At 57.6% G+C, this 15504-nt stretch overlaps 1 protein-coding gene across 1 annotated transcript in view; it reads right to left on the bottom strand.

The window, feature by feature from the left end:
* CACNA1I (calcium voltage-gated channel subunit alpha1 I) overlaps positions 1 to 15504 on the bottom strand; it is a 113058-nt gene that overhangs the window by 29798 nt on the left and 67756 nt on the right. The window contains 3 exon segments of the mRNA XM_070370085.1: positions 8214 to 8638; positions 11642 to 11740; positions 11743 to 11947. Coding sequence (XP_070226186.1) covers positions 8214 to 8638; positions 11642 to 11740; positions 11743 to 11947 — 729 coding nt within the window.

The following is a 15504-nucleotide window of genomic DNA, read 5'->3' on the forward strand; positions in this document are numbered from 1 at the left end:
AAAAAAGCCTGAGCGCTGAAGAATTGATGCTTTTGAACTGTGGTCTTGGAGAAAACTCTTGAGAGACCCTTGGACTGCAAGGAGATCAAACCAGGCAATCCTAAAGGAAATCAATCCTGAATATTCATTGAAAAGACTGATGCTGAAGCTGCAATACTTTGGCCACATGATGCGAAGAGCTGACTCATTAGAAAAGACCCTGATGCTGGGAAGGATTGAAGGCAGGAAGAGAAGGGGATGACAGAGAATGAGATGGTTGGATGGCATCACCAACTTGATGGACATGAGTTTGAACAAGCTCCAGGAGATGGTGATGGACAGGGAAGCACGGCATGCTGCAGTCCATAGGGTCGCAAAGAATTGGACATGACTGAGCGACTGAACTGAACTGAAGAGCCAATTATGCAGATGAGGAGACAGGTTCAGAGAAGGCCAGTCCCCTGCCTGAGGCTGCACAGCTAGTACCTGGATTTGAACCCAGGCAGCCTAACTCCAAGGCTCTGCCCTTTGGCCCTCCATACCCAGCCCTCCCCCAACCTCTTTCCTTCCTTCGCAATTGCCTTTTCAAGACTGTGGGTGGCTGGAGACCACCAGCACTGTGAAGGGCAGACAGAGGCCCTGCCCCTACCGTGTGCCACCACGGCTTTCAGTACACTGGGCCACCCGGTCAGTGGGGCTTACTTCACCTGCTGCTCAGAGGAGAACACTAAGGCCCAGAGAGGTTGAAGGTCAAAGGGAAAGTCACTCAGTCGTGTCCGATTCTTTGCGACCCCATGGACTGTATGTAGCTGCCAGGCTCCTCTGTCCATGGCATTCTCCAGGCAAGAACACTGGAGTGGGTTGCCATTCCCTTCTCCAGGGGATCTTCCTGACCCAGGGATCGAAACCAGGTCTCCCGCATCAGAGGCAGATTCTTTACCATCTGAGCCATGAGGGAAGCCCCTGAAGGTCAAAGTCCCAGCTACTCAGAGGGAGACTAGCCCCTCGGTCCACAGACCCACCCTCTGCCCCTGGAGCTGTATACCTGCCAATTATTAGCAGCACGTGACACCCCTACATGTGGGACTACCCGCGGAATGCCAGTGTATGAAACAAGCTACCCTATAGCACGACTGGGGGTGGGGTTCCAAGTCCGCCCTCACTGCCCAGGCCTCAGTTTCCTCATCCATAAAATGGGAGATGGAGTGAGGGGAGGGCCATACAGGGCTCCAGCCCCTTCTCTCTCCACCCCTCTCCCCTCCCCTGGTTCTGCCAGGACTGGTGAAGTGTCTGGTCTCTACTCACCACCGGGTCAGGTTGTTCCTGCCCAAATCATGCAGCAGGAAAGGGCCATTTGTCAGGCCTGAGCTCAACCCCAACTCAGTTACTGACACCTCAGCCAGCCTGCGAGGCAACTGTTGTCGTCTCCGGTTTACAGATGAGGAAACTGAGGCTCAGAGAAGGGAACCGCCGTGCTCAGAGTCACCTGGCAAGGCTGTGGCAGAACCACCAAGTCAGACTTCAACCTGCGCTCCCAGTCCCCACCCCCACCCCCGACCTCATCCATCCATCCATTCACTCGTGCACTGCTGCAGGCTCTCCCCAGCGTCGGTCAAAGGCTGGGCTTGTGCTACCCAGGCTGGGCAGTGGTGAGCCAATCATGACATTCTTCCTGCCCTTGAGGAGTGCAGGCTCCACTGGCAAAGCCCATCGTGCAGCTTAACAAACCAGTCGGCAGGTGATAAAAACAGAGGGAAGTTGCAGGTGGTTTGGGCCATAGGGTCAGTGGAGTCTGGAGCAGCTTCCTGGAAGAAGTGACATCTCAAGGAGAGCTCAAAGCCAAGCGGGGAGTGGGTAACATGGAGAAGAGAAGGTGTCCAGGCAGAGGGACCAGCTAGAGCGAGGGAGGGAGGTGGGAGAAATCCCAGTATCGGGTCTGCCCGCTCTGGCCCATAGAGTTACTGGGACTCTCTCGCATAGAGTAACAGGGACTCAGGGCCTGACTTTGACTCCACTTGGGTCAAAAGGAGAAGAGAAAAAAATAGCAACACAACCCTCTGCTTCCCGCCTGGTGCCTGGGAAATCTAATAAAACTGCCAGCTCCTCTCAAGGCCAGATCAAAGGAGAAGGCACCATTTCCATCTGTAATTACATTTGACTCACAAAATGGTCCCGAAAGGGGAGTGGGACCCCAAGAGAGGCCCCCAGAGTGGGAGGGGCTGGGGCCCAGCATCCCAGGCTGAGCCAGGGCCCAGATGCTCTTGAGAGTCACCAATTTCCCAGCCCGCCAAAAGGGAGATGAGAGATGTGGCTGCTGACAGTCTGTGACCGCGGTCACCCCACTTGGGGCCACTTGCCGCACACGCGCCCGCCCACCCACAACTGATGGGAAGCCTGCCGCCCGGCTCTCCCCGAAAGGTCACCTGCTTCCTCCCGTCCTCCCTTGCAACAGCTGTTTCTCTAGTCAAGCACACACCTGTTAATCTTTTTCTAATGGACCATCCATCACTCCTGCGAGCATTTTTCTGGGAGAGAGGCAGTGAGCGGGAGACAAGCAGGTAGACAAACCTAGGCACAGTGAGTGAGAGACCAAGCGGGGAGGCATGTGGAGGGGAACAGGGCAGCCGTCAGAGAGACAGACAGAGGGAGACGCAAAAGACAGATGTATAGACAGACCAATATGGACGCAGGGAGTGAGAAGCTAACGCAGGGTGTGGAGAGACAAGACAAAGAGAGGAAAACAGAGATAAACACAGAATGAAGGACTGCGATCACGACACTGGGTAAGTCAGAGACAGAGCCAGAAAGTGAGAGCTCCGAGGCAGACAGAAGAGACTGCAGAGAGGTGGCTGGAGACGGCAAAGACCCACCCAGGGGAAGGGGAGGTGCGGAAGGGCAGAAAAACCAGGTTACACCAGAGGTGGGAAGATGGAGGGCAGATGAGGGGGCTGCAACCTGGAGGAGAGGCCAGAAGCAGAGGGAGACGGGGGCAGGGGCAGGGCCAGCTCACCCCTGAAGGACGCCAGGCTTGGGAGGGCTGGCTGCAGGGGCAGACAAGGGCCCAGCTGGGCAGGAACCTAAGCTGCCCCCCAGGAACCCCTCAAGCCCAGCATCACCCCCATGACAACAATGCTAGCTGGTGTTAAAAACATCCCCATGTGCCAGGTGGTGCTAAGCACGTTCCATGAATTATTCCATCAAAGCTAAAACATTACCCTATAGTAGCCCCATCTGACAGCCGGAAAACCTGAGACCCAGAGAGGAAAAGTGACTGCCCCTGGCCACAGACAGGCAGCGGAAGAATCAGATCTCACACGCAGGTCTCCTCCCTCTGGCCCAATACCTCCCCATGGTCCAGGTGCCTGCGCCTCCCCTGCCTTTCTGACTTGAGGCTCCAGTTCAGCACAGACTCACTGACCTGCTTACAAGCCTTCCATGCCCTCCCTCCCCCACTGCCCTAAGGATAAAGCCAGTCTCAAGACTCTTCATGAATGGACAGCCCCCGGGCCTCCTGGGCTATCTGCCCTGGCCCATGTGCATATGCACCTTGAGGGCTCAAGAGGGTCTTCCATAGGAATACCTATGTTCCTGGTGCCTGCATTTGTCTCTCCTCTGTCTACCCTCAGGATCCATCTCCAGTGCCACCACCTCCAGGAAGCCTTCCCTGACTGCAGCCCATGTTGGTGTGTCTCTCTCCTAAGCCCCCATAGAGCTGGAATGTCAGGCACTAAGCTATCCCATCTTCCTCTTCCTAGAGTCACCCAGATCTAGGTTGGCAGTGACTTGACAGGACTGCTGAAAAGAATAAAACCTGTTCTGACCCATCCACTGATTTGGAGGCCTTGAATGCTGTCCCCTGGGAGCTAGAGCCAGTGGACATACCCCAGCTGGGGTCAGCCTTGCTCTAGGGAGGGTTTCTGCACCCCTGCCTTGCACTCCATTCAACCTGACCCTCTTTTTCTTTTTTGGCCACACTGCAGCATATGAGACCTTAATTCCCCAAGCAAGGATCGAACCTGCGCCCCCTGCATTGGAAGGCAGAGCCTTAACCACTGGACCACGAGGGAAGCTTCTAATCCTCTTTGTGTCGTCCAACCATTCTCTAGTCTCAGGAAGGCCTTGCCCAGCTCGGGAGGAGTCATGGGCATGGTCAAGAGAGTGCCAGGAGAGGGTGGGGCTGAGACAGCCCCCTCCCAGAAATGGTGCCTCCCCTTCACCTCCTATCAGCCTTCTGGAACCTCCAATTCAACCTCAGCATCTCGGAGCCCAGCGCTGACAGCCGCTCACCATGCCACGCTGGGCAAGCCAGTTCACCTCTCTGAGCCTCAGTTTCCCCACCTGCCCAGTGGGGACAAGACACTTGCCCCGCCTGCCCCAGGGGCTGCCGAGAGGTCATACCAGGAAGAGATATGACAACACAGGAGAGCAGATGACGACGGAGGAATCTGGCTGCCCAAGCCATCCCCACCCACCTGCCTGTCACGTGGACTCCATCCCAGACAATTCTGGGCCCCCTCCCCTCTAGGGCTGCGCCGGATTGGGAGCAGACTTCAGCACCATCTGACCACCTCGTGGGTCACACACAGGCCCCTGCCTGGCTGACTCCTGCTTTTCCCAGCCACCTCCTCCCAGGCCAGTCCCTGCACGGAGTATCCATGACCATGAGAAACCTGGAGACGCTCCTTCGTGATCTTGGCAGCAGTGACCACCTACAGGCCATGGGCACCCCCGTCTCACCTCTCATCTGAGCCCCTGTGACCACACAGGGGTAGCCCCTTCACAGACGGAAAAGGAAAGTGACACCTGACCTCTGTCATGCCCTCGTCACCTTGGCGACCACACCAAGCTCGCCGCCTGCAGGGTGTGCAGCCGGGGCTATATGAGGGACCCCCCAGGATGCCTCCCCTCTGGGTGCCCTCCCCTGCAGGAGACGGACTGCATGTGTTCCTCGGCCTCCACTTCCCGCTCCCAGCTTCTCTCTCTGCCCCTTGGCAGCCCTGGGCCACCTTTCTCTCTACCGGCACCACCTCAGACGGGAGTTGCTCAAAATAGACTCGGGGGCGGATCGCTTCCTGCCAGCACTGTCTGGGATGGGAGCGAGGGGCGTGGAGCAGAGCTGCCCGCGCCCCACGAGCGGGCCCTGCGCAGAGCTCCGCCAAACAATGGCTGCCGCTCCGAGCTGCTTTAAAGAGAATATTTTTAAAATCTTCCCTCCCCCTCACTTCTTCCTTAATAATTTTTTTAAGCTCCAGACGGTAGCTGGGTAAACTCAGCCCAAGGGTGGTGCAGTGAAAGTTGCTCAGTCGTGTCTGATTCTTTGCGACCCCATGGACTGTCCATGGAATTCTCCAGGCCAGAATACTGGAGTGAGTAGCCTTTCCCTTCTCCAAGGGACCTTCCCAACCCAGGGATCTAACCCAGGTCTCCCGTATTGCAGGCGGATTCTTTACCAGCTGAGCCACAAGGGAAGCCCAAGAATACTGGAGTGGGTAGCCTATCTCTTCTCCAGCAGATCTTCCCGACCCAGGAATTGAACCGGAGTCTCCTGCATTGCAGGCAGATTCTTTACCAACTGAGCTATGAGGGAAACCCCAAGGGTGGTGTAAGGTTCCAACAGAAGTTCACAAACCATTCCTAACTAGTGGGTGTGGACTATGTTGCAGGCTTCTTAACGCACTTGACCCTCCTGGCTGCTCTGGGAGGAGAGGTTCATGTGCCCACTTCCAGATGGGGCTACTGGCTGAAGGAGGCCAAGTGACTTGCCCAAGGTCACCCTCCTGGGCAACAGCAGAACCAAAGGATGAAGCAGTGGGTTTCAGCATTCCAGTGGTAGATGTCAGGTTGAGGGGTGGGGCAGGGGGTGTTAATACCTGCTTTGAGGATGGTGGTGAAAACTCAATACACCAGGCTGGCTCAGGGCCTGGCGCTTAGTAGGAGCCAGGGAGCCAATCCCTATGAGGGAAAGGGCACGAAGTCAGGGCATCTGCTTGTGGACGAAGAGGCCAGGGAGGATCCTGTGAAGGGGCAGAGGGTGCCAGTGAGGGCACCCCAGTGGGGAGACCAAAGGGGGCCTGCAGTACCAAAGAGAAGAGCCCCCCCCACCCCCGCCATCTGAAGGCTGGAGTGTTTGCCCAAAAGGATGCAGCAGAAGGAGAAGGCGGGACAGGCCAGGTGGGGAGACCCTGAGAGGACTCGAGAAGGGACCATGGCCTGGCCTGAGTCTGGGGCTGCAGGGAGAGGGAGAAGCTGGACCCAGAGGTCAGAGCTGCAGCCACTGTGTTGCCTTGGAGGGATGGCTGAGAAGGTGGGAACCAGTGGCACAGTAGCAAACAGGCCTCTGAAAAATAGCCCTGATTTGCAGCGTACGGCAGTTTCTACGAGTAAATACCCCCCACTTCATGGCCAAACCGTTTGGAAGGGTAGGCTTGCAAAATCCTGGAATCTGAGAAAACGGGCTCCTGTGAGCTGGTTCCACAAGCCAGCACAGGGACCGTGCTCAGGCGCTGGTGGGGCGGGACTGTAACAGGCACCCTGGGTGCTGCTCCATCCAGAAGCCAGACCAACCCCCCGCAGCACCCGTTCACTGCAGCGCCGTCCCCGGGACACTGGGCCAGGCAAAGGCCAGCAGACTAGACCCGAGGTGAGGGGGTCCGGGCTGCCAGTCTCACCAACTTTACCCTTGCAGAAAGCCTCCCCACTGGCCCTCCCCAGAGACCCTCGTAATTAAGCTGGAATGGCTGGCAAACGGGCAGCTCCGAGCAGAGTGTGGTGGCAGCCCCAGGGGCCGCATTTAAGTAAATTGAATGGAGCCTGTGCCTGGTGAGCTAATGAAGAGGGAAATGAGAGTGGGGCCCACCCTGGGGTGCTGTGGGCGGGTGGGACGGCCCCACAGAAAGAGGACCACTGGGAAGCCAAGGGGGTGTTGAAACCCTATGGGGGATGAAATCTGACCTCAGCTGGCTATGGGATCTTGGGTCAGTAACATCCCCTCCCTGGGCCTCAAGCCTCCCCCTCTGGCTCCTAGATAGAGTTCCTTACACAGCTGGGGTGCAGGTTAAGGGAGAGACCCCACCTAGCAGCTGGGGAACAGTGGGAGCCCGAAAATGATGTTTTTCCAAAAGGAGCCAGGGCTGGACTGACTTGTCCAGGCTGTCAGCCAAGTGTGAGCTATGGAGACATCTGTGCTAACCCCCAGCCCTCTGTCCTGTGCCCCCATAAATACCCTCCGGTACCACACATCCTCCCTATGTTCCTGCCACCTTCCAGTAGCCATCCCTGCCCCCATGGGCAGCTACCCCCCCCTCTTTGAGGACCCTTTCTCTGAACTTGCTGCTGCTGCTGCTAAGTCACTTCAGTCGTGTCCAACTGTGTGACCCCAGAGACGGCAGCTCATCAGGTTCCCCCATCCCTGGGATTCTCCAGGCAAGAACACTGGAGTGGGTTGCCATTTCCTTCTCCAATGCATGAAAGTGAAAAATGAAAGTGAAGTCGTTCAGTCGTGTCTGACTTGCCTCACCTCTAAACCCTGGGCAGTACCCCTGGCGGCCCAGGGGACCTGGGACCCACCATTTAACTCCGTCAACACAGTCTCTGTCCCCCATGCCTCCAGAGCTGAAGACAGAAGAAGCCACGAGTTCAGCCAAGAAGGGAGACAGGGGCAGCAGGGCAACCCCAGAGGGGTCCTCAGTGCCGTGGGGCTACAGTGGAAGGGAAGAAGAAGTTGGGGTGGGGGTCAGGGATAGAAGGACGCCCCACCTGCTGAAGGTGTGTCATGGGTAGAGCACAAGGGGCTTTGACCGTCAGTGAAAAGGTCTGCATTTTGTGCCGAGGGCGACGGAGGCTGTGGAAGTTTGGGGCCAGGGCGCTCCCAGCTTCTGGAAAGACCACTCCAGGGGTTTTGGAGAGAAGAGACAGGAAGGCTCGGGTGCAGAGGTGAGGAATGGAAGTCAGGATTCAGCGGGGACTGGCTGGGGATGGGCTGTGGGTGAGCTGGTGTCCACACTGAGAGGGACAGGAAGTGCTCCCCCTGGCTCTGACCCCAGGTCGCCATTCGATCACTCATCCACCCTGAGCTCTGCCTCCTCCGTGCCTCGCCCTGGGCTGGGCACTGAGGTCACGTGGCTGAACGGGACCCAGAACAGGGGAGACAGACACACAGCAGGTGTGTGCCAGCACATGTGTGCCACACACATGCCAGCCCGCCCCATGCCCGCCCCGCCCCGCTCCCCACTGGCCTGCTGATGGTGCTCGATGCCCATGCTGACAGTGTTGACCAGAATAGCCATCATGATGCCCCGGTTGAAGTATTTGCTGTCCACGATGCCCCGCAGCTTGGCTCGCGTCTCCCGCCACACGTCTTCGCACAGCCGAGCCGCCCCGTCGGCCGGCCCCTCCTCGTCCTCCTTCCCCAGCTCCAAGGAGGCCCCGTCCTCGCTGGTCCGGGCCACATCCGCGCCGACTTCATCCTCGCTGCCCCCTGCGTCCCCGGAGCCCGAGCCCTCCTGGCCCGAGTCACTGCTGCTGCCCTGGCCTGAGGGCCGCCGGTCGCTCTCGTGCTGGCAGCGGGGGCAGCTGGCAGGGTCGGAGGCCAGCATGGCAGAGATGGGCTGCACCAGCGTGTGGGGCGTCGGGTCCAGGGGGCTGTGTCGGGGGCATAACTCTGGAAAGGAAGCAGGGGTCAGGGTCGGGGCCTCGGGTCATGCAGGAAGCAGTCCCCACCTGCAGTGGGTCTGGCATAACCTGGGTCACCACCCGCGTGAGCCCACAGGGTCTGCCTGGAACCCACCAGCGCTGCTTGGAGGCCGACGGCTGGTGGTTCCTGGGGAAATGCGCTTCCCCTTCTCGGCTTTCCTGGCCCCCAAAGCAAAGCAGGGACCAGAAGCACCCACCCCACAGAGCTGTAGGGTGGGTTCTATTGGTTAAGACGCAGATGAGCCCTGAGGAGTGTCCTTGCTCCATCACTTCCTGACCTGTGGCCCCCCAAGATTAGTCACCAAAAGACCCTTCAGGTACCCCAGCCTGTCCCCACTGTTTTGCTTCATAGCATCATGGAGCCTGGAAAACGGCTGAAAAGGCCGGTGTGGAGGGTAGACACCCCTCAGAGGAAGCCAAGGTGGCCTCAATGTTCCTCAATTTTCCTGGGGTCTATCGCATCCAGGGAAGAAGGAAGCAGGAGCCCTGGGCAAAGGAAAGTCTTCATTCTAGAAGCACCTCTCCCCGTCCCCAGGCTCCCCTCCACACAGCTGAGTCGAGGTGGGCCCTGGGGAGCGGGCAGGAGGTCCCCACACGTGGCAGGGGCAGGAGCTGTCATCCCAGGGCTGTCCCCGGAGAGGTGAGGAGCTCGGCCAGTATTGGATCCAAGTTCTATGATCCGTGAACCATTTCAAAGAGGCGTCAGAGAGGCTCCGTTTGGGTGGTTTGGTTCCTTCTTTATATTTGTCTATGTTTTCCTAGAATAAACGGGTTTTGCTTGTGTAACAAAAAATATATAACATTAAAGGGGAAGAAAAGCCTGAAATGTCTACCCTTCATTTCCACGCTTGCTACCAAATACCTCTGGATAAGGCTCTCTGACTCACTCATCCTCTAGACCGGTGGGGCTGCCAGGGGTGGGCCCACCTCAGCATTGGAGGTCAGAGAAGAGCACTTCCCAGCCCAGCTGTGCATGGGGTTGACCCCCTAAGGCTTGTTTCCCAAGGAAGGGAGGAGTTGGGGGAGGCACAGAGGCCCAGGGCAGGGGACAACCTCCCTCCAGAGGCCTTCTAAGGGCTTCTCTCCACGCAATTTCTCGGGAGAGAGTGGTGGGCGACAGCAGGAAGTCCCCAAGTGGTAAACACCCTCCCCGCATCATCCAGGAACACAGGGTGCCAGCCTTGCCCAGACCCCCGCTCCCCCGACCACGTGCTGGGCCAGCCCACGGGCCACCTGGAGCCTCCTCCAAGACCACGCCTGGATGGCTGGCACTCGGGGATGGGTGGGCGGCCGCCCTGAGGATGAATTCTCCAGCTTGTCTCTGAGCATCTCAGATTCCCAGAACATGAGAGCTGCAGGAGCGAGGCTTGGGGTGGCTGACTCCACAGGGCCTGGCCTCATCCTCACGCCATGGATGGAGACCAGAGGGCCGCAGAGGAGCCAGGCCAGCCAGCATCACAGCTGCCGCTGCTCTGGGGTACAGTCCTGAGGCCGGCTGCCTTCCTCACTGGCACCAACTGGGGGGTAGGGCTGGGCCTGGGCTGGGGCTCACCTCCCGTGGCTCCTTCACCTCCTCTTACCGGAGAGGTTCACGTCCCCCTGGGTGGTGGGGGGCGGGGAGCGGCAGAGCCTGTAACTCTGATGTCCCTAACACACTGTGTGACCTTGGGTGACTTCTTTCATCCCTCTAGACCTTAGTATTCCCATCTGAACACGGGAGCCGATATTACTCTGTTCCCTTCTTAAGACTGTTTTCTAGAACAGATGAGAAAATGAATGGAAAACCCTTTGAAGCCTAAGGGGCTAACTCTCTGGAACCGTCTACAGTTGAGCAAGAGAAATGATCCCAAGGCAGGAGAAGATCACAGTGTGTGAGGTGCCCAACATGCCTGCTCAGGTGTGCGAGCAGGCAGGCAGGTAGCAGCAGGAAGCCATGGGCGGGGTCGGGGAGGGGAGATGGTCTGCAGCGGAAAGGGATTTTATAGTTTCATAAAACTAAGGAAAACTATAAAGGAAACTAAGGAAAACTATAAAGAAAGCTGAACGCCTAAGAACTGATGCTTAGGAGATCCAACCAGTCCATCCTAAAGGAAATCAGTCCTGAATATTCATCGGAAGGACTGATGCTGAAGCTGAAACTCCAATACTTTGGCCATCTGATTAGAAGAACTGACTTATTTGAAAAGACTCTGATGCTGGGAAAGGTTGAAGGCTGGAGGAGAAGGGGACGACAGAGGATAAGATGGTTGGATGGCATCACCAACTACTTGGACATGAGTTTGAACAAGCTCCGGGAGTTGGTGATGGACAGGGAGGCCTGGCGTGCTGCAGTCCATGGGGTCTCGAAGAGTCAGACATGACTGAGCGACTGAACTGAAAACTAAGGACAGATACTTCAGTACTTTGGCCACCCGATGCAAAGAGCTGACTCATTGGAAAGACCCTGATGCTGGGAAAGATTGAAGGAAGGAGGAGAAGGGGATGACAGAGGATGAGATGGTTGGAGGGCATCACTGACTCAAAGGACATGATTTTGAGCAAACTCCGGGAGATAGTGAAGGACAGGGAAACCTGGTGTGCTGCAGTCCACGGGGTTGCGAAGAGTCAGACACGACTGAGCTGCAGAACAACAAAGGACAGATAACTGTTCATTGTTTTGTGCAGGGAGCCACGGTAGAGCCTGAGTCCTGTGCACACACGGGGTCAGAAGGGAATTCCTCCAGGGTGGGGCTAGGCCTCCCCAAGTCCAGGGCCAGGCCAGGCCAGCCCAGGCCCCAGCAGGTGATCGGGAAAGGAGACAGGCAACTGAGAGTGTGGACTGCAGCTCCCGGGGAAGGCCCAGGTTCTGAACTAGATGGACACCTCTGCTTGTGCTGGAGAGACAGGCCACGTTTTCAAACTGCCGCGTCTGAGTCCCCAGCTGGAGACACACCAGGCCTGGGTGGAGCACCCTGGAGGCCCCGCGACTTACTGTAGTGCCTGGGCTCCTTGGCGCGGGGCCCGGGTGTGGCAGATCCGGGCATCCCCGCAGCCTGGCGCCGGCTCCGCAGGGCCTGGTAGAGGCCCAGGCCCGGCGCTTGGCCTTGCGCAGGATGTGGCAGACGTACTGGAAGATCTCCTCATAGCAGTCGCCGGGCTCGGCGTAGCTGGCCACCGTGCTGGAGGACAGGTAGCGCTGCCGCTGCTCCAGCATCAGCCGGTGCTCCCGCTGCTTGGTCTCCGAGAACTGGGTCGCTATGACAACGAGGCACAGGTTGATCATGAAGAAGGAGCCCACCTGTGACCAACGGGAGGAGAGGACAGGGACAGAGGGGATGGTGGGGTGAGAGGGGGTGGGGGTGAGGGGGAGGGGCCGCAGGACAGTGGGAGAGGGAGAAGGAGAGACGGGGCGGGAGAGGGAGCGGTGGAGACGAGGGATGGAGGCAGGGCGAAGAGCAGAGGGGATGCAGAGGCAGAAAGAGGACCAGGGGAAGGGGTGGGGCAGATCCCGGACATGAAACAGGCAGAGAGACGGCCAGAGACAGTGGGATGCAGAGAGAAAGGTAAGGAGAGACGCCGAGGGAGGGTGAGACAGGCTCAGAGAGGACAGAGGTGGAGGGTGTGGGAGGCACGGAGAAGGGGGCGGGTGGGGACGGGGAGAGAGAGGAGGGGGCAGGGTGTGGAGGGCCCAGAGAGACGGAGAGGCACGGGCACAGATAGGAACAAGAAAAGATCACTGAGGCCTGGCTCCCAGAGGAGGCTGAGGTCCAGGACAGGGGTGGCCCGGACAGCCCCCCAGAAGGCTGCTTCCCTGAAGCCTGCTTCCAAGCCCACCCGCTTCAGACCCCTAGGTCCTGACCACAGCTGCCCTCCCACCTGGGACATTGACACTGAGGCAGGGGAGGGAGGCAGAGACCCCGCAGGCTCTGCTAGCCCTGAAACCCACTCCAGCCCTGCCCTCGCTATGGCCTTGACTTGGGCCCTAGTTAGGCCCGCAGATCCCACTAGAGAGGCTTGCTTTAGAAAGCATTTCCTTGTGTGCTTGGACTGGGTGGTAGGGAAAGGTTAGGAGTTCTGCTACCTCAAGTCCTCAGGCCCCACTCCAGGGGCCCCCAGAGCCAGAAGGGCCCTTCCCGCCGCAGTTTCCAGAGTCAGGTCCTCCCAGACACGTGCTGAGCCTTGGACCAGACTCAGCTGCAGTGAGAGAGGCAATGGCGTTGCACCCTCCTCCAGGTTGCCCACCAGAAGGTTCCTGCAGGCAACAGTCGGTCGCTCATCCCCTCTTCCTTCCTCTCCCTGACAGCACGGCTGGGAGCTGGGGTTCTGGAGATGAGGTGTGAGGGTTGTAGGGGGCTTCCTGGCCCAGAAGACTCTGGGAAAATCCCCTGCTTCTAAAGTAAGAAGATGCCTCACTCGTTTGCTCTCTGTATTTCCGGGAAACGGGCTCCGCAGGCCCGTGTGAGGGGCACGGACCCCGCCCGCTGGGACCTCACACTTGGCGGCCTCTGCCCAGCCTGCCTCTGCAGCCGCTGTCCCTGGGTGACCAGACAGCGCCCCATTTCCCCCCTGGACCTCCATTTTCCCCATCTGTCAAATGGAGGGCTCAGACGAGCTCAGGACTTATCCGGCCAGAAGGAGCACAGGGGACCTGGGTCTCAGGGATGAGAACCCTCACTGGCTGCATGGTCCAAGCCAAGCGCCTCGCCTCTCTGAGGGTCAGGGTGCACACCTGAGAAATGGGCAGGTGACCCGGCCTGGCCAGGGCTGTGAAGGTCAAAGGACAGAATGGTCGCTCAGGCGCTGTTCGCTACCCTCTTCCTAGCACCTGGCCAACCCAGCACCCCGGCCTCCTGCCAGCCACCCTTTTCCCTGAGATGGGGTCACCACCTGGGGCCCAATGATTGCAGCAACAATAGCAGCGGGACTCATTTACTGAGCAAGTACTGCGTGCCAGGAGCTGTGCAGGCGGCAGGCCCTGTCTCCTCTAACCCTCCCAGGGCCCGTGAACCAGATGTCGCCACTGTTCCTCACTTCACCATGAGCTTGGGAGCCAAGGGGCTTGCCCAGAATCACGCTGAAAGGTGCCACCCCCAGACCCTGTCCTAACTCCATCAGGAGAAGCAGATGAAGCATCTGGCCGCTTCTCGCTGGATCTCAAGGCTCCCCTCGCCACCCCAGTGCTTCAGAGTCCGCCCCACTGCAGGATTCTGTCTGGGTTCAAGGTCTCCACAAGGCGCCCCCTGCCCAGAAAGGCGCTTCCTCTGGCTCTTCCCCCTCCAGCTTTTAAGCTTTGATTCCGGCATCACCTCCTCCAGGAAACCTCTCACTTCCCCATCCCTTCTCCAGGCTGGACAAGAAGCCTCCTTTGGACTCCCTTAGCCTCTTGGGCTTCCTTTTGCGGCAGCTCCTAAGATGCGACTGGTCCCTGATGCTGCAGCCTGTTTCCCAGTGAGACTGTGAGCTCCCAGAGGGCAGGGCAGGCCAGATCCACTGCTCGATACCCAGCACTTGGGGCCTGGCACAGTGCAGGCTTCCCTGAAAGTGCTGGGGAATGAACGAACCAGTGGATGGGTAGGGATGCTGAACAAAGCCTGGGATCTTCTTTTATCGGCACTGTTTCCTTATGGAAGGCATTCTAGCACCCTCAGGAAGGCATTCCAGCACCCCCAGGAAGGCACTGAAGCTAAGCCAGCACTGGGTGTGTCTCAGCTTAGTTTGTCCTGAATCCCCAGGTCAAAGTCCCAGCAGCCCAGGAGGGGGTGCAGCGCTAAGCGCACCCTCTCCTAACACCAGGGAGCCAGACAACCCAGCCCTACAGCAGGGAGCCAGCAGTGACTTTCCTGGGAGTGAATCACCTTGACATTTGAGGACTGTGTTGTGGCTGAGACTGTCAGGCATGACAGAGTGGATGAGCTCTAAGCTCAGAGGAGACTGTGGTGGGGGTAGAGGGGTTGTGTTGGGGGCCAGAGTGAGGTACTCCGCCCATGGCAAAGGTCATGAGGAAGGAGGCTCGACATACGCAAAGGCGGGATCGAACCTCAGGAGTCCCCCTGGAACTCCTCGAGCATCTACCCCCATTACCAGAGCCTGCCTACTTTACTACTTTGTGCTCTTACCTACACCTCTGACTTTACGGGGGGCTGTCCCCCACCACCTCTTTCGGAGAAGGAGTTAACCTAGAGCTCCAGTCAATAAAAACTCTTGGGTGTGACAAGAGTGTTTTAACCTACAAACTCCTCTGAAGGTTCTCTAGCCTGCCTGACAGGCTCGTCCAGCCACATGTGATTGCTCACAGCCTCCCAACCGTGAGAGGCACAAGATGCTTTAAACCCTCTAAAAACAGGTTCTTTAGAGAAGTTAGAAAACTATTAGTATAAGTATAATGGGCTGATTAGAAATTGTGTTGGTGAAGGGTTTTTCATTTGTTGAGCCAACGTTTGTTGCTAAGTCTCCACATCCCCTGCCCTTACACACATTAATGAATATATAGAATTAACCTTTGATATTAATCACGTTAGACCTTAGGCTAAGTAAATTCTTTCCTTAACTAAAACCCACTACACCCTCACCCTGTAGGAATGTAACTTTATTTGGGTGGCGTCTGTTTTGAGAATAATCAGCCCTGGAGAAATAAGTGTCCTGATTGACTGACCGCTGTCACAAGGAGAGGGTCGTAAATTGTCAGCAGGCCCCCCTGGCCAGAAGATGATGTAACACCCCTAAGACCTCTGTATACATTTGTGTGAAGCACCTGACTTTAATACAAGTCAGGACTGCTGTCCCCACGTGACTTTTGTATAACATCTCAGTGTATAAAAACAGACTCTGGAAAATAAAGAATTGGGATCAGTTTCT

This window comes from Bos mutus, chromosome 5, assembly GCF_027580195.1.
Source record: "Bos mutus isolate GX-2022 chromosome 5, NWIPB_WYAK_1.1, whole genome shotgun sequence".
Taxonomy (NCBI): domain Eukaryota; kingdom Metazoa; phylum Chordata; class Mammalia; order Artiodactyla; family Bovidae; genus Bos; species Bos mutus.